Genomic DNA, 19249 nt, shown 5'->3' with positions numbered 1-19249 from the left:
CGCTGTCGCGTTCCACTCTTGAAGGCGAAGCAGTAATGCATGAGTTGTTTCTTCGTCTAGCCGAACCAAATATAGCCAAGCAACAGCAGTTCACCAGGCTAAACAGTGGTTCAACAACTAAAATAAAGGCTAGTATGCTTCGCATCCTGGGCTTAACCTTACCTAAGCCACAGCCATTTTTTAAGTGTATTAGTAAACGTCTCGCGCAATGCTTTACTACATGTTACCCTACATTATGGTTTACGGATTTCGACTGTTTTAGTGAATAGTGAAGTTGTGTTTCCATGCTGCGAAGATCACCTTTCTTTTGAGCCGTTTCATGTAGACACCCTTTAATCTGAAGGCTAACGCAGAACTTCAGCTGTCATCATTCGTCATAATGTAACATATTTCGGTAGATGCTTCACGCCATGTTACCATCGGTCATATTTTAATAATAATATTTGGGGTTTTACGTGCCAAAACCACTTTCTGATTATGAGGCACGCCGTAGTGGAGGACTCCGGAAATTTTGACCACCTGGGGTTCTTTAACGTGCACCTAAATCTAAGTACACGGGTGTTTTCGCATTTCGCCCCCATCGAAATGCGGCCGCCGTGGCCGGGATTCGATCCCGCGACCTCGTGCTCAGCAGCCCAACACCATAGCCACTGAGCAACCACGGCGGGTCATCGGTCATATTTTATTATTTTGGACAAGCCATCGGCGTCATCCTGACAAGGCGTTTCCATTGCGGCGAACACGGAGGGAAGGCGAGACCTACGCATACCACGCGAAAAAACTCAGTGCCCTTCCACTGTGTGAAGAAGGATAACCAGCGAAGCTGCGTATGTGGGCCCCTTAACGCCTCCTTCACTTCCGCCGCGGGTCAGCCCGCTATTACACTACCTTCAGGATTGGCCCACGTAGGGGGAGTACTTAACGCCTGCTTCTCCTCCGCCGTGGGTCGGCCCGGTACTGCACACAATGCGGGGTCGGCCCACGTACGAGGAGTAAGTACTTAACGCCTGCTTCATCTCCACCGCTGGTCAGCCCGTTATTGCACAATCTGCGGGATCACCCACGTATGGGAAATACTTAACGCCTGCTTCACCTCCGCCGCGAGCCAGCCCAGCATTGCACAATTTGCGGGAGTGACCCACATATGGGGAGTGCTTAACGCCTGCTTCACCTCCACCGCGGGTCGGCACGGTATTGCACAATCTGCGGGTTCGGCCCACGTATGGGGAGTGCTTAACGCCAGGTTCATCTCCGCCGTGGGTGGGTCCGATATTTTGCCATCTGCGGTATCGGCCCATGTACGGCAAGTGCTTAACGCCTGCTTCACTTCCACCGCGGGTCGGCCGGTATTGAACAATCTGCGGGATCGACTCATGTATGGAAAATTGGTCAACGCGCGGATGCAATCCGCGAGATCCTAGCCATATGACACCATCGCTGTAGAAAATAAATTGTTCGTTATAACACGATTCGGTTGCCTGCCGTACGCAGTACGTAATTGTCATGCCCTACATAATGATGGCCTGCCGAAAGGTTTACGGGCGAATGCTCGAATATAGTGCTGCCAATATATTTCTCGTCGTTTATTGTGTGTTTACAGCGCTTAGTGTTCAGGTTTAAAGTTAGCTCGAGAGTTCTATCGACAATTTCAGCGACCTTGAAACAGCATTTAAGCTAATTATGGACGCTGCTGAAACCAGTGTTCAGAACGCGACACCCACGCGGCACCTTGCGTTGCGAGGAACTGCGTCGTCCCCACGTGCAAGTACCCAATATATCGATGGCACCATCAAAGGCTAAAACGTGCAGCTGTACTTTAGGTTCTTGAAGTGTTGTATAGAATCAGACAAAACAATACACGCTTAATTGGGCTCGTCAGATGAGGCTCAAAATAGTGCGGAAGTGGGTACAGTTCCTTTTACGAATACGCAGATATTTACAAAGTACCGGATGCGGTTGTGCGGTCTCATTCAGTTACAAATGCGGAACACAAATATGTTGAGGTGAAGCGAAGACATGTAGGCGAAGCAAAGGAGACGTTGAAAAATGGCACTCGCGCCGGAAGCTCGGTCTCAATAAGGAACGGCGCAAATTTTTCGAAAAGCAGCACTTACACCGTCACATCCGCCAAGCAGAGTGCCAAGCAAGTTATGTCAAGAGTTTATCTGCAGCTTTATATCTGCACGGCACTTCCCGATGCATTACATGCGCTAATTTGAACCTCGCAGAAATCATTAGTTGTCAAAAATTGCGGAAGAAATCTTAGGTCACCTTAAACGGAGACGCGATTACATGATCAAATAGGAGGGTGCATTACAAAAGCCACCAAAGAGTAGCATACGCATCAAAAAGGACTGTGCGATTATTAAAGAATAAAAAGAAAGGGTGCAGTGAAAATTTGTCTCTAAGTAGCCCTTCTTGAACAGTGGGTGCCCAGGTCCATAATCCCGGTTGTCCTCAGACGCGCTGCAGTAGCGAGTTGGCCGCGGTCAGTTCGATCCGTGTTAGACGGACTTCCTGTGCCTCCGCTTTCTGCCACTTTTGGCGCCTGCACGCTTAGACCTTTCGCGCGGCGTCCTCGTCTCTGTGGCAGCGCCCTCCGTGAGAGACTTGTCCGCCGCGACGGACAATTCGTGCGCCGAACTCGATTGCATGCCCGATCGAGACCGCTTCCGGACCGAGGTCAGCGAGGCTTTCCTTGTATTTAGGCCACTGCCGTCTTGATCATCGTCGGCAGGTTCGGCGACCAGCGGCTGCGTCTGTTTATTCGTAGGCAACCCCCAAGAGAAGGCCTCCTTCTCGTTGGCCGCATGGATGGCCGAAGCGCGCCGAGCGCTGGTGGGGGCCGACGAGGATTTCGTTCTAGTCAGGCCAAAAGCTACCTCGGCATCGTCGAGAGGCTCAGCGGCGCCCGAGGACTTCCTTCTAGTCGGGCCAACAGCTGCCTTGGCATCGTCGACAGGCTCAGCGGCGACCGACATCCTCCGCTTACCCTTGGACACCTCCGAGGTGATGACCTCTCTCTCGCTGGCCTTACCGGCGGTCGAAGCACGCCGAGTGCCAGTGAGGGCCGCACTCGACGGCATCAGCGAGCTTTTACGGTCCGCGGCCAATGAAGCTCTCCTTGTGCTCGGGCGGCTGCGATCTTTAGCTTCGTCGGGAAGCTCCGCCGACAGCCTCCGCTCATCATTGGAAACCCCCGAGGGGACGGTCTCCCTCTCACTGGCCTTATCGGCGTTCGAAACGTCCCGAGTACCAGTGGGGTCCAAAACCGACGGCGTCAGCGAACTGTTCCGATACGAGGCCAATGAGAATCTCCTTGTGCCCAGGCGCTTGCCGTCTTGAGCTTCATCGGGAAGATCAGGGGCACCCGACGGCCTCCGGTTGTCCTTGGAAACTCGCGTCGTGGTAGCGTCTCTCTCGCTGGCCATATCGGTGGTCGAAACACGCCGAGTGCTGGTGGCGGCACCGGCCGTGTTCTCGTTTACCACGCTGCCGGTGCCGGTGCCGTGGTCGAAGGAGCCGATCGAGGCCTTGCGATCCTCGTACGCCAGTGACGGCTGAGCGAAGCAACGGAACACATCCCACCGCTCTGGCAGAAAACCCCTGCGAAAGACCGCGGCGGTCGCGTACGAACCGAGGAGGAGCGTGACCAGGCCGAGCGTCATGGACAACAAGCGGAACGGAAACCGCTGGCCCAATTTCGGGTCGTACAGGGGCAGCTGCACCACCACGGGCACGTTCATGGAGGGCTCCCCGCACAGGCACCGGAACACGCCGCTCACGATGAAAGCTGCGAAAAAGCGAGTCGGGCTGTGACGTGCGTTCTTAGCGTAAAGTTTCCAAGCCACTTATGCGGGCCCTACGGGATATGTCGTTTCGGTCGACTACTTCGGATCTTATTAAACCCCACACTGACTTCAATGACCCAGTGGTTGTGAGAGACAGTGCCCCTCACACTACGTAGCAACTTGCATACATGCAAGTTGCAGGAGCCGTTTCACAGGGCTCAATGATATACGTTACTTGCAGAGTCATTTCGAAAGTCTTGATATTCTACCCGCATTGTAGCTCTTTGGGCTAAGCAGAATCGCAATAGGTTTTGAAACTCGAAATCAATGTCTCTTTTTAGCTCAGTCGCTATCAACTCTAAAGCGTAAGATTAGTCTTAGCCTCTCTATTCAGCAAACTCTACAATGACCTGAAAATCTAACTTACGGAACAATGTTCGAAAACTCTTCCTACTGGACGTGAGAGAAGCTTCCACTGAGTTAACACCGAAATGTTCCACTGAACATGGAAAATACGCCAGTGCAATAGCTGCTGGACCTCTCAGATAAGCAAAAGTAAACCTGCCAGCCATGAGAGGTCTTCTAAATTAAGACGGATGACATAGATCGTAGGTGGAGATAAACCAATCTGGAAAATTGTGCGGCTAACATATAAACCTGATATCATACTGACTAAATACTGTGGCATCAGGGTCACAAAACACCTTCTGCAATATTATTGCTTACTCATCTTCTAGGTACAGATAGCTTACGTTGGCTGTATGGACTCTCTTACAGCCATGGAGATTCGACCGAAGTGTTTCGCACAGTGCTACCGGTTACTATAGTCGTCTCTTCCACGGACGAAGTGCTGTCTTGGTTTCTAGAAGTACCGCGCATCCACAAGAATGTAAGGCTTTTATTATAGCAGGTGGAAACGGTTACGCTTTTATTTTTCTGATGGTAAAAAAAAACAAAACAAAGAGAAGTGAATGTGAGCTGCACGCCGTATCGCAACCAGCATCTCGACACTGATACCCACTCCCTCACCCCCATCCCCCCCCCCCCACCTCCCCCAGCAACCCCGGGATAGCGACCACTTGCCGTGATGTCACCGCAGTACAGACTGCAGGAATCCTGCATAGGTTGCGGTACATATTAAAAGCTAAGTATGTTTTTTTGAACATGTCAGGCTTTTTGTGACCATGAATGCTGCGGCCCGGCTGTTTTATTGCCGAATGGCCCAACCAATCACAGCTGAGGACGTGCGCCACGTTTCCACCGCTGGGTCCCTTGCACTAGCACCAGATGGCGTTCCCCTCCGTGCATCCAATACGTCTGCCCAGCGGTCGATTTAGGCACCACTGGCCTCCTTGAAGCCCTTGGGTTCAGCGAGAGCAGTGCACCATGTCCGCAACAGGGATTAGTAAGAGGCGATTGGAGGAATGGTGGAAGAAAAGTAGGGAAACGAAAAAAAAACGGAGACTACAAAAGCACAGTTCGCAATAGGGGATCAGAAAACTTGGTTGTCGGAGTTCATAGTTTTTCTTTTTCCTGTTTGACCTAGGCAGGATATTAGGCTGTATAATAACAAGAGCTTGCTGGCGCAACCCACCGCCCCCCCGTTCCAAAGGGGGCGCTCAAAACATTCATCCATACCACTAGCGGATCCGTGCGCAGCAGAGAAAAAGAAAAACAACTAGAAAGACGCCAGGACGCGCCACGGTGTATTGCAGGTGTGTGCTTGGTATTAAGACATTGCATTAGCCTCCCTACATTGACTGAATAAAGCTTTTCTGTGTTAACTTTCTCTGAACATTAAAAAAACAAAAAAACTCGTGTTTCGACTATTCATGCGCTCACGTAAAGCTTCGTTGTATGTACATTCCAACTCGTCTGATCGGCTGCTTTTTTTTTCCTCGTATTTTGCCACTCGAATGCTTTATAATTTCCAACATTGCCCAATGTCACGGACTGCAATAGATATGTATTATCTAACAAAAGTTGGGCATTGTGCCATGGAATATGAAAATATTGACACACAAATGCGTCTGTAGCACCTGAGATACGATTTCCATTGGGCTTTCCATGAAAAGACTGTCCAGAGAAACACCTATAAATGGAAAGCTGACGTTACAAAAGTAGAAGAGAAAATGCACTTTTTAACGTTGGAACAACATGAAATGTTCGCAGAACACGGCGTTCACAAGTAGACCTTGTACAAACGCGAGCGCACTCCAGGAGCCGAATTCACAAAGCTTGTAGTTCGTAAGGGCTCTGTCATTGGTCAACCGCCTTCGCTAAGGATATGCACCACGTCGAAACCTATCATTGACGTCATGACCAAGAAGGTAGTCGCGTGGGAGCACGACATAGCGACGTTTTTACACTCTCTCCCGGTCGCTCGGTCATATGCTATGCGGCTGCATCGGTCTTCAAAACGAGTAGCAGCATAGGATGCAATTGAGCGAGCCGCAGCGAAACTCGAAAACGTCGCAATGTCCCACGTGACCGCACTCTGCGTCATGACGTCGCGACACATGCATTTTTGGATTACGACACGAAAAGTGGCTGTTGGAAAACTACTAGATAAAATTATTCATGACGCCCTAATGATTGTAAGTATTTTTTCTGAAACTTAAAGTTGGCGGACCTTCATTTAAAGCAAGAAAAAACTGAAAATTCGCAAGCTTGAAATTTTGCTGTTGCAAAATTATTGCTGACTCATCTTCTCAATGACCTGAAAACCTAACTTATACGGAACAATGTTCGAAAACTCTTGACGGCTGAGCGAAGCAACGGAACACATCCCACCGCTCTGGCAGAAAACCCCTGCGAAAGGCCTCGGCGGTCGTGTACGAACCGAGGAGGAGCGTGACCAGGCCGAGCGTCATGGACAACAAGCAACTTACTGGCGTTAGTAAGTTCGGATTACTCGCGATCTCGGTGGTGACGAGAGTGGTCCACAGATTACAGCCGCCACGTGTGGTCGCATCCTTGCCCTTGCGTACAGGTGCATGCACGCGGAACGTTTCAGATTTTCTTTTGTCTTGTAGCTCACCGCTCACCGCTAATGATATTTTAAACTTCTGTTGTTTGCTTTTACAATACCTCGTCTTCTCTGCCGAACCTTCTCCACTGGTCAACCTGGTTCAAGCTCAAAGCAGACGCTGTTGAAGGTCACAAATCTCCATCCCCTTAACAGCAGACACATTTTGTGCAAGACATTATGTCGTATGCGCTAGAAGTCTCAAGGAGCTCGGTAGATATTGTTTTTCTTCATCCTAAAGATAGCAGGTATTTCTGCAACGATGTGACCATAACAGCTCACCCAAAACTGAGCCATATGCGTTGGTCTCCTTGAAGTAAAACAGGCAGAGTAATTGCGGGAAGAGCAGAACGTAGACGATGTCCGAGCACAGGTTCCACAGAGCGAACACGGAGTTCACCGAGAGCGCCATGTACACGGACAACGAACCCAGGGCGCAGATCGTGGTGCGCAGCGCGATCGCCACCTCCTTCTCCGTTGCCTGCACGAGAGCATCCGCGGCAGTTTCAGATACAGTGGTGTAGCAACAGGGGGGGCCGGGGGGCCGTGGGCCCCGGGTGCACGGGGCCAGCAGGGGGGGGGGGGGGGGAGGGTGTCATATACGTCTGAAGACACCCGAAAATTGTCGATATGCTCGCCTTCCTCGACTACACATGGGGGGGGGGGGGGGGTGACAGAAGAGCTAAGGGCCCCGGGTGCCAGACGACCTAGCTACGCCACTGTTCAGATATTAAGTGCAGTTTTCCCGCTGCGACATCTTTACCACCAGTAACTTTAACCAGCAGCTTAACAACACTTTCGACTCTACAAGGTACACGTACGGAAGCAAGCTCTTGGGAGGCATACATAATGAGTTGTGTCAGTTCAAAAAAAAAAAAACGAAATCGATATAGTCCCACAGCGACATTTAAGGGCAACCTTTAGGCCTTACTGAAGCATTCACACAAATTATACAGCAAAAGATCTCTGCACTCTGATGAAACTTCGCCGGTTTTCGCGGCAACCAACCTTTCTGTTTATTTCAAATTTGTTCATTACGCCGATTAGTATTTCGCCAGCCAATACTAACGCGACAGCGTTAATGGATCCATGTCGCAGAAAATCCGGTGTTAAATGGTATCGGCTGTGTTGTCTGTGAGCGAAAATTTCCGTATATATTTGGGCATATGTATTTGACACGCCTTGTTCTATGACATGCGGTATATGCGGCTTTTAATGCCACATAATTCTATCGGTGTTACATCATAATTTCAGTGTTACAGCTTTTCGTGATGGATCCACTCGTATTTCAGACGTAGCATTTTGCTGAACGTACAACATCTCTAAGTTCACGCATCTTTAACGCGCTCAAAATTTTGTTGCAGTTGGCATTTAAGTATTCTAGAAAGGCTGTTTGGGGAGGATTTGTTGGCTGCAAGTTATTCGAGATGTTTTTAAAGCGAGCTTTCTTTGCTTCTTCCTTCGACATCTCCGCTGCTGCTGGTGCTGCTGTTGTGTCTGACACACCGCGCTCGCAGGAGGGGGAGGTTATGTGCATGTATACACATGGTAGGAGCGTGACAGAGAAGAGACGCGAGAAACTCGTTTGGACCACACCGTGTTGTATGTGCCCAATGCCCTCTGGAGCTGCCTGGGCGTCGCCACATGACAGCTGCGATTATCCGTGATTCCCTGCAAAACTGCTTACATTATAATACTAACGTACAAGTCCAGAGGGAAGCTAGACAGAATGGAAGAGAGGAGGAGGAGTGGAAGCAAAGAATGGGTAAAACCGACAAAGTTGCGAAACGAGTGAATAACAGCCTCGCCACTCTTCGCTCGCATATTCCATACAAATACAATGGGGGCGACAGGAAAAAGGTGCCATGTGAAGGCACAGAAACGCTAACATTATTCGCAACTTCCGAAGACTGTGACGCCACCCCGGGGACACCGGCGATTTTCTTTTAAAGCGTAAAAACGTATCGGCGTAATTGCAGCCGTTCGGCCGGCGGCGGTAGCGCACTTACTTGCCGTCTTTGTCAGATAATCAAAACAGATAATCAGATAAACAGATAATCAAGCCATTATAAGCTTGATTATCTGTTTTTACACATCGTTTGAGCAAGACTAAATTCAAAAACGATTGCATGAGCTGCGTGCCGCAACGCACCAACATAATGTGGAAAGTGAATTGAGCCTCCACCTAATTGTTCGCCAAAGATGTGGCATAGAAGAAAGAATTCATTGTCAAGTTGCGAATTTGCAAGCCGGTGGTACCACCGCCAATGAACCGCACACCGCACAGTACGTGCTCATTTCGTCGGCAGCGCCTTCTTCTGGAGCCACGCAGTTAAGAAAACGAAATGTTCTTTGCTAATGTGCATTCTTTTGTTTTTCTACGGAAAATCTATGAGCTATTAGGAAAATTGAGCTTGGGACAGTGTATTGCAGCAGCGCGAATGGCGTGGCTTTGATTTTGAGTATATGTACTACGTAGGCGAGCCTCGGAAGTATTTGCTCAGGTTTCGTCCGCATAAACTAGTAGTGTGTTGTTGCCGGGGTGTCTGGTTTCGCCAGAGACGCAAGTTTTCGTCCTCCCTTCACCCTGTGCTCCGCCGCGCGGCCAAACTCCAGCTGCGCACTTGTGGCCAGCGCAACGAGAACACACGAGTGTTTAGGATGAAAACTGACACGTTTGTAGCACTTTGTCACAGCTCTACAAAAATGCTACAGAAGATATATGAGGGCAGGCGTAGTAAGGATTTGACTGTGTTTCACGGGGCGTAGCCCGCCCCAGTGTGGTTGCCATTGTCTCGTTCCACCAGAAACGCATGCGTTTACGTTCAGGGCTGCACCCCGTGCGTCAACGCGCGGCCAAGCGTTGCAGCTACAGCAGTCCTGAAAAGAATATTTGTAGGACATAAAAGAGACCCTGAATTCGCGAGGTGAATGCAACAAGCTTCTGTGTTGACTCATCGTCACTCGAACGGTAATACCTCTTCACCAACGAAAAACAAAACAACTGGCATGGCTCTGTTTGTATCTGTATGCTCTGGCATGTCGACGTACAAGAAAGACGTCTGAAAAATAATACTTGTGGATACCTTAGTGACACCTTTCCTTTAATGGTCGTATCTGCTCATAACAACTCCATAAGTGGAAGGAGATTGAGAACATCAAAGAGCCGTAAAATTTCTCTTTGTCGTGAAACGGCAGCGCGATAAAGGCAGGCTTTGCGGGCCGTCGCGATTAGCACGAAGAAAAAGAGGAAAGACAAGCTAACGTACCTTCATAAAAATAACCCGGTCATAAATAAATTCCAACCCGTGCGGCTTCTGCCGGACATGTGAAGTCTCCAGGCAGAGCCCTTGACAGCGACAGACGATTCGGTGTAGGCCTTCACACCGCAACAAATAATGCGCTTGTCATTGACGACTTGTTCGCCTTCAATGAGGCATCGTATGTGCGTTTCTGAGGCGTCTATGTTGCGCATGATGTCAGCTGGCGACAGTGATCGTGGAAAAAGGCAGCGCCATCTTGAAACGCTAAGCCAAAGATGAGCTGACGTGAAGGACGCACATGTGCTCAGGGGTTCCTATACTCTATGTGAGCGCCATGTTGAGTTGCCTTGCGCGCCACCTATAGGCGACATAACTTACGAATAGACACGACAGCGGTTGCAGGTTAACTGGATAAACTTAAGTTCAATGGGCGGTACGATGCCTTCCGCTATTTCTCAAAAATAAAACCACGCAAATATGTCTAGCAGACAACTTATGCAGGACGTGAAGAAGCAGAGCCGCATTAATTAAAGCGCACCGCAGAATCTACGCCACACAACGGAAGCGGTCGCACGTCAAATCAACACTTCTGTTCCAGCCATGGTAGCTTTGCGCTTATGGCATTGCTCGAAGTCGCGGATTTCATCCCGACTGCGGCTGCCGCATTATCACGGGGCAAAATAGTAAACGCTCGTGCACTTAGGTTTAGGGACACGTTAAATAACAGCACGGTGTCAAAATTAATCCGGAGACCGCCACTCCGGCGTGACTCATAATCCGATAGTGGTTTTGGCACGTACAGCCCCATGACCTAAGTGTAATCCTTCTATCACGATGCAAGGTGCCATGTGAGGCAATGACAATGCTCAACCCTCTAAGAGGTTATGAAATATGGCGCACAACAACGCCTCAAGCAAACACCTCTCCCTTTGTGTTTTGGGCGCTAGGCAGACAAACAGGAGTGGTGCACGCAAGGTAACATCAACTCACCACTCCCATGTTGGACAATATATTGAAGAAATTAAACATTCGCTGTCAACATCACCGCTAATTATCGTCAATCAAAGCAATAAAGCACAGAAAGCTTCGCTTAATATCGATTTCCATCATACGTGGGCTCTGCGTAATTTTTTGGTTGGTTTTGGATGAACGTTCCCTGCCAAGCTTATGGTGCTTACTGACCGTGGGCCGGAAAAGCGTCTGGTAGACGTTCCTGGCTATCATTGTTGAGGCGCTGAGCATGGATGAGTCGGCGGACGACATGACGGCGGCCGCTATGCTGACGAGGCCGAACATGGCCTTCGTGCCCGTGGTCAGGTACAGGATGGCGAACGGCAGAACCCGCGGGCTGTCGTCCTCGTTCAGTTCATACGATCCCGGATAGCCGGCCACCGTAAAGTCTGCAGTGCACGTGACATGTGTAAGACGATTTCTCAGGAGGCGCGCCTTTCTCTCTCTATCGGGCACCGCGATAGCGAGCGGCGATTTCTTCGAAACCTCTGAAGGCTTCTCGGCGAGGCCTGACATTCCATACGCGCACGCTCACTTGGCCAAGAACAGTAGCTTGAAAGAATCAAGCAGATGTCGCTGCAAAACTGATTGATTAATTGATTGATTTATCGATCGATCTGCCGACAGTAAACACGCTGATTATAATTTACGTCACTTCATTCGAGCGATTTTGCGCTAACAAACTGCGGTATTATGATAACTGAAATTTCTTATTATAGATACTACATTACTGGTAGGAAATTAAACTTCATCCGCACTTATCATCTCTTTCCAAGCCCGGATAGTTGTACACACACAGGCATTTGACGAGCAACACTTTGGGAGAGAAGGAAACAGGTGACCCACTGGTGTGCTTGGCGGCAACTCCGACGATGACGGGAGCCACAGCGAGGAACATGCAACCCAAGGCCGCCAAGAACGAAAGAATCTTTGCCTCCGCCACGTCCTTGCAGGCTAGCACGCGCTGAAAGTAGACCTGCGCGGGAACAGGTCGTGCATCGTTTCACCCACGAGCGTATTGGCTAAAACATAGGGACATGGAATGTATACAGAACGCCTTTAGAGCAATGCAGGAAATCGTCAAATCCCGGATATATGTTCCAATGATAACCTACCTAAGGTCTAAAGAATACAATAGACAATTTGTTGCGAAAAGAGAATTTTTTTTTATTGCTGGACACACTTTTGTCGTAATATGAGAAATTTGCCTTGAAAGAAATTATGGTTGTGAGGGTAAGAACGCTGTGCGATTTAGTAACAACGTTAGAACGAGGGTATAGTCACATTAGTTAGTATCGCAAGGGATGCGTCTGTGTTGTAACCAAAGGGCCAATTTTGTCATTGTGATGAAACATCGACCAGATTTACGAAAGAGCTTTTCGTTGTATTCCGGGACATTTCCTGCCTTTTTTGTTTTGTTTGCGATTGAATCAACAGAGCACCTGTAAAACAATCCTGACAAGTTTCTGGTTGAACAATGTCGCTCAAGTTAGAATACCGACACTATCTATGCCGCAACATCCTGGCAATAGGATACCACGAAACTGCATGTATAGGTCAGGATAAAATCGTACGAGGTCTTTTTCGGCGCCTAACATAAAGCTCTGCCAAATAGTCCGTCCACAATGAACGTTGGGTTGCCTCCACGCAGTGCTGCGAGGCTTCGAAGCCAGTTTTCCTCTAAATCGGATAAAAATTCCCTAGATTTCTCCACATTTCTGTATGATACGCTTATTGAGTTTGTCAATACGGTTTGTGTAAAGATATACTTTTTTGTTACAGCTGAAATTTTTGTTTCAATTTATTTCCAAGATTGTTTTATAAATTTACACAACGAAGTCGCTCCACTCAAGCTGAAATGATTGCTCAGTACAAGCCGCGCTAAGCAGAATTCGTCCTGCCAACAACACAGCCACCTGCTTGAAACTACATTTGCAGAACAAAAGGTCAGCACGTTTATACATGTGCCACGTGCAGAACGATTTTGGACAGTGTAATGCTGAGATTGACACAGATCCTTATTTGAATTGTAAGGAATCTGGCACCATAGTATACCAGATTACAGAATATGTAACAATACCAAAACAGTGTGCCCATTCATGACACCAATGTTAAGTATGTGCAATAAGTTGTCGTACATGTTGTTATGCACCGACGTAGCAGAACCACGTCCGCTTACAAGTCCTTTGCCGCGAAGCCAAAACTCAACCAAACACATGACCACTGGGACTATACAATGCGAGTCTTTTGCTCTCCCTATGGAAGGTAAATTTGAGAGCATAGTTGCGTGATTTTGGCTTCTAGCGCGAAGTGAAACACGGACACAGAAAGGAGCGGACAGGACGAGCGCTAACTCTCAACTAAATTTTTATTGAAACGAAGAACATATATATATAGGTGATTGCAAAAACCGTAGCATCAGAACATGACAATGTAAAAGCATCAGTTAAACATGTCAGCTTGTCAGGTGTTAAACTGATGCTTTTACATTGTCATGTTCTGATGCTACGGTTTTTGCAATCACCTATATATATATATATATATATATATATATATATATATATATATATACATATATGTTCTTCGTTTCAATAAAAATTTAGTTGAGAGTTAGCGCTCGTCCTGTCCGCTCCTTTATGTGTCCGTGTTTCACTTCGCGCTAGAAGCCAAAATCATGTTACCGTACCAACTCGCCCAACTGTCTATCCTTGAGCATAGTTGGCTACGCAGCGCACTGACCACCTAGTCCTGCTCAGCGCTACGTATATGTGTCCGCTGTGTTGCCACACTGCCTGCTTACATCGAGGCAACGGGCCCTCCTCCCCGTTCCCGCCTCGTTCTTCTAAAGTGGTTGCCCTTGGTGACAACCGGCAAAGTTCCAGGAAACTGCCGAACTCTTTATGTTGGTCGAACTGAGTAAAGTAGACCGGGGGCATAGAGCACCACGACGAATCCATTGGCATCCTTCAGAACTCCACATAACTGGTGACCTCTTGCCGTGGAGGCCTCTTTAATGCAGCTTCGACTTGTCCTTCGAGGAAAGAGGAAAGCGAGGTGGTTCAGGTCAGCATCGGCCCTGCCTCGCCCTGCCAGTGATGAGACGCCCAAAGGGATTTAAGGCACAACCGGCCAGTTGTTAGGCAGAGAGTCGCCACCAGTCGTCCCGTCAGTTTGGTGGTCTCTTAGGCACAGATGCCTGTATGCTATTACCTGCTATATGTACGTAATGCATGAATTTTTCGTCTACTCTACGCCTGCTACAAGAGTACGTCTTTCGTCTTCGACCCCCGAGTGGTAATACCGCTTATGCCAAAATTTAAAGATGCTGCTTTGTTTGGAATTGAAACATACGAAACGTATGTTGCAATTTGACCGGTTACAGATAACTATTTGATTTAAATGGGGATATTCACGCATTTCCGTTTACTTCACTAGAGGCATTCAGCGCACCTCATGATGACCACAAGTTCACCTTCACATGCTAATGCGAAAGCAGGTTGGGCTGAGTGCAATGACAATGCGCGCTCACGTCATTAGTTCCACGTATAGGCCATTGCAGCTTCGCAGCAGTAGTTTCTCCAGTCCCTAAGCTTTTGTTTCCTCCATGTCGTAGCACATGTCTTCCCTAGATTTGGAACATTTTTCCTAACTGAGGTATAAAATCCCTACATCCAGAGAAATTTCTATATGCTTAGCAGCACTGCCTTCCTGCGTCTTTTTCACACACTTATTACGACTGCAGGAGCTCGCGTTCTGGCGTATCCAGGGTCGTGCCCAGAAATTATTTTCGGGACAGGTATTGCGGTGATAATGGCAGCCATTTTGACAGATTTCTACTAACTTATCTTCGTGTGTGAATCCCGTACTTCACTGGCATATAGTAGTACAAAAAGTCATTTTTTTTCTCTTGTTTAAGCTAAACGATAGCATAAACGCGTAATGCGTATGTTGGCATGTACGTGTAGTATAACATCACGTGTTTCATGTAACGTGCGCCAAATATGTAAAAATATGCAATTGTCAAGTAGCTGGACCGATTATTTTTTTGTATTTCGCCCAATTTACGCAAATACATGACTAGTTATTCATTATTATTCAACTTCTCAAATATTATATTTAAAGTAAAGGTGTCAATGCGAAAATTGTAGACCAGCCTGAAAAGAATTCCCCGTCCTGCTTTCTGTTGGCTCAATATATGCTAGATAAAGGTTTCCTTTCCAAGCGTGAAAGAAAGCCTCCGAAACATAAAAAAGTACCGGGTGACCACAATTTCCTCGTTCACACTTTTGATCTAAATATAATATTAAATCGAGTTGATTAACTAATAGTAACTTTATGTAATTAGACAATAGTCTGACTTTCTCCAAGCGACGGCTAAGAACGTTAACTTAGTTCTGCCCAGCTACGTGGCACTTTCGTATTTTGAAATTTTGGCGCAAGTTGGATGCACTCGGCACACGTAAATGTGCATCGGATTTCCAGGAGGGCAATTTATCACCAAGTTACCCGGGACAGTTTAGACGAATTTCTTTCTGGGCGAGTTCGTGCATTTCTAAGTTAAGAAGGGTTGCGCGATTAAAGGACGAACACAGTTGATAGTTTGCGATCTTCCCGTCTCCCCTGTGTTCGTCCTTCTATACGTGCAACTCTTCCAAACATTACCTGGGACACCCAACATATCAAACTTGTGTCGAGTGGTAGTGTCAGCAGCTCCGAGCCGCCTGCCTGGTTACCGCCCGGGCACTCCATTACCTGCCGTCGCCGTCAAACGCTTGTCGCTCTAGTACATGGCGTCCTGCACGCGCATGCGTGCTTGGAGCATAGCATCGCCGCCTTACCTGCCACGGGATTCCTCCGAGCGCCGTCATGAGGAACAAGTCGAGGGCCTGGCTCAAATCCTCGCTCTCGACGGAGCCGATCCAGTCGGTGTACTGGGGACCCAGAGTGCCCACCGCCTTGTGAGATACGCACGAAGGCACGCATATCCACTGCACGAGCAGGAAAGAAGATAAGCTCGACTCGACGCCCCTTCACTCGAAAATCATGGACAGGTAGGATCAGCAACCCGTACATGTTTCTTCCACACTGTCATGTTCTCCCGCAGAACTTTACTTAGCCCTGATGCCCACAGCCATCACTTACCTCCGTCCCGGCACCGTAAGGCATCGTGGTCAAAAGAGGGCGCTTTCTTGCCGGTTTCTCAAGAAAACGAGATACCGCCGGCGCTCTGTTTCTGAAGTTCCGCGATCTTTTTCGTGCGGCGATGGAGGCCCTCATGCTCGGTATCGAATCATCAAATTTTTCCAGTTTGAATTAACCATTGCATGTTATACAGTACTCATCCCACAGCAAGCTAGCAAAATTCGAGCTTATTCGAGTAATTCTATTTCTATGTTGCAGTTGAGCTCCAAGCAAGTCTGGCAAAACTGAGTGGTGACGAAATTCCAATGAAAGCAATCTACTGCGCAAGATCCGCAGCAGTACGCAATGAACCCGCCTTTTGCAAGTGAAATGCACAGCGGAGCTGGGTACATCCTGCCACCACTGCAACGCCGCTGAAGAGTCCACTACCTATGTCGTTCCCGAATGCGCGAATCTCCAGACCAAGGCCACGGTATTATAGTGTACCAGAATACTGACAAGTGCATCGTGCGAGCCCAGACCCTTTCTGCAATGATGACACCAGGCGGCGCTTTCCGCACCAGGCGCGTGTTCACAATACATCGTCGAGAACGCGCAAGCCTCGCATCGGCACCCGTGTCACATTATTTACACATCAAGGAAGGATTCAGGCAAGGAGACACAATCTCCGACGCCGTTCACGGCATGCGTAGAAGTATTCATGCAACTAGAGTGGGAAAGCTTAGGGGTAAAGTTCAACGGCGAATATCTCTGAAACCTTCGGTTTGCAGATGACGTTGTCCTGTTCAGCCACACTGGGGACGCATTACAACAAATGATTGAGGACCTCAACAGAGAGAGTGTAAGAGTGGCGTTCAAAATTAATATTCAGAAGAAGGAGGTAATGTACGCTAACCCGGTAATGTAACAAGAATTCAGGATCATCAATTGGGCTCTAGAGTCTGTACAGCAAGAATACGTTTATCTAGGTCAATTACTCACATGGGACCCTGATCATTAGAATGTAATTTACAGAAGAATTAAAACGGGTTGGAGCGCATGCGGCCGACATTGCCAGCTCCTGCCTGGAAGCTTACCATTATCATTGAAAAGAAAGGTGTACATTTAGTGCTTTCTACCAGTGCTAATTAACATAAGGGGCAGAAAGTTGGCGACCGACGAAGAAGCACGAGAACCAGTTAAGGACCGCGCAAGGAGCGATGCAACGGACAATGCTAGGCGTAACATTAAGAGACAGGAAGAGAGCGGTGTGGATGAGAGAGCAAACGTGATTAGCCGATATATTCTCGTTGGCATTAAGATAAAAAAAATGGAGCTGGGCAGTCCGTGAAATGTGTAGGGTAGATAACCAGTGGACCAATAAAGTTACAGGATGAGTGCCAAGGGAAGGGAAGCGCATTGAAGGATGGGGTGATGAAATTACAAATTTTCTGGTGCAGTTGGAATCGGCTAGCGCAAGGAAGTGGTATTTAGATATTGCAGGGAGAAACCTTCGTCCAGCAGTGGACATAAAAAAGCGGGTGGGCAGATGGCTGCGGCTGCGGCTGCTGCAGCCGTTATTTTTATGTGGGACAAGCCACTTGGAGAAGTCTTATCAAGAATACCTTATTTGTCTTGCTTGACGCTGCTTGAGTTATGTAGAACGGGCGAGAAACAAGTGTATCAGCCGCACCTTCCTGTGAACTTTTTCCCACCTTACTTTTATGCTTTTATTGCATCTACTATGCATACGCCTTTTTTTTCATTCATAATTACTTCATATTCCAAATGTGACTTCACAATCACAGTAAGAAACGTATTATAATAATCATATTTATTTTTTATCGTCATAAGAGTGGTGACAGGTTTCGAAAGCGGGAAACTTTGCTGAAAGCTGGCGCCGTCCACAAAAAAAAAAAACGAAATGTCTGCTTGGAGTCTCTTAACTTATATTCGGTAGAGAAGTAATTTTTTTTTGCTCCGCACGTGCACACATTAACGCATGTATTTATGTTATTCTGAGCAGCAGAGAAACCTGGCAAGCAACTACGTGCAAGAACATTCCCTTCCCCCCCCCCTCCCCTACTTTGGTCCAATGTGTACCTTTTAGGCCCCTCCGAAATATTCCCAGCTACAGGCAACAATTTTGCGCGACATTTCATCCTCTTAGGCAGCTTTCATTGCTTAAATCTTCATACCGTAAGAGAACCTAACGCTCATTCCCTGCCGAAATACAAGGTAGTGTCCTGCTCTTTGGATAACATGTTGCTGCAGCCTTTGAGTGCTGCAGATGGCGAATGATTTGAAGCCGCGACTCACCATAGCCAAAGCGGTTAAAATATTAACTGCATTCTCAAGCTCACTACATACCCGTCATGTTCTTTGGGATGTAAACAACGCGAAAAAAAGGTTTGGAAACCTAACTTGTGAACGGCATGAACTTGCAGAAGCACTTGTAAAAGGAATCAACGAAAACTATAGTGAGACTGCACCAGATCTCGTGATGCCCATCTACAATATGAGAGACTGCTTTTAGGCGAGGAGGACGAAGAAAAGCTCAGCCCTGCCTTGTTGTATCTCCTGGACACGTTATCACAGCCTTTTGAGAAGAGTCCTACGCAGTCACCAGTAATGGCCAGGCAGCTCCATGACACCACCGTAACAGTGTTGCAATGTGCAGGAATATAATGGCATTCAACGAGGTGCGTGCCGGAATATACTTCCTTAGCCAGAACTCCGGATTGAACGAGATAATTATGGTGTCCGTGGCAGGGGACATCTACTTACGTCGAACCATAAGCACTGAGTCTGTAAGCATCGTGAAGCTTAGTGGCACACTTATACGTCCCCAAGCTCCTTCGAAACAAAGACCAACATTTTAGCTCGAAATCTGACATATATACGAGGCGCACAAAGACTTCGCTAAGTAAAAAAGGTGGCCATATGTTTTTATTCCCCTGGAAAGGTACAAGGAATTTATAGGAAAGAAGTTCGGGAAACAAAGAGTTTCGACAAATCTGTGTTGCCTATATCGC

The 19249-nt window shown here is 47.9% G+C and overlaps 1 protein-coding gene across 1 annotated transcript in view; it reads right to left on the bottom strand.

Annotated features, from left to right (window-relative positions):
* Nucleotides 1–1374: 1374 nt before the first annotated feature.
* The window catches only part of LOC135904636 (high-affinity choline transporter 1-like), a 31277-nt gene continuing 13402 nt past the window's right edge, over nucleotides 1375–19249 (bottom strand). Inside the window, exons 5-9 of the mRNA XM_065435499.1 lie at nucleotides 15932–16081; nucleotides 11940–12069; nucleotides 11265–11482; nucleotides 7102–7300; nucleotides 1375–3793 (exon numbers count right to left, since the gene is read on the bottom strand). Of these exons, the coding sequence (XP_065291571.1) occupies nucleotides 2505–3793; nucleotides 7102–7300; nucleotides 11265–11482; nucleotides 11940–12069; nucleotides 15932–16081 (1986 nt within the window). The 3' untranslated portion in view covers nucleotides 1375–2504. The remainder of the gene's footprint in view (nucleotides 3794–7101; nucleotides 7301–11264; nucleotides 11483–11939; nucleotides 12070–15931; nucleotides 16082–19249) is intronic.

The sequence above is a fragment of the Dermacentor albipictus genome, chromosome 2, assembly GCF_038994185.2.
Source record: "Dermacentor albipictus isolate Rhodes 1998 colony chromosome 2, USDA_Dalb.pri_finalv2, whole genome shotgun sequence".
Classification (NCBI taxonomy): domain Eukaryota; kingdom Metazoa; phylum Arthropoda; class Arachnida; order Ixodida; family Ixodidae; genus Dermacentor; species Dermacentor albipictus.
Note: the sequence above shows the minus strand (reverse complement) of the source record. Positions and strands in the feature narration are given on the sequence as shown.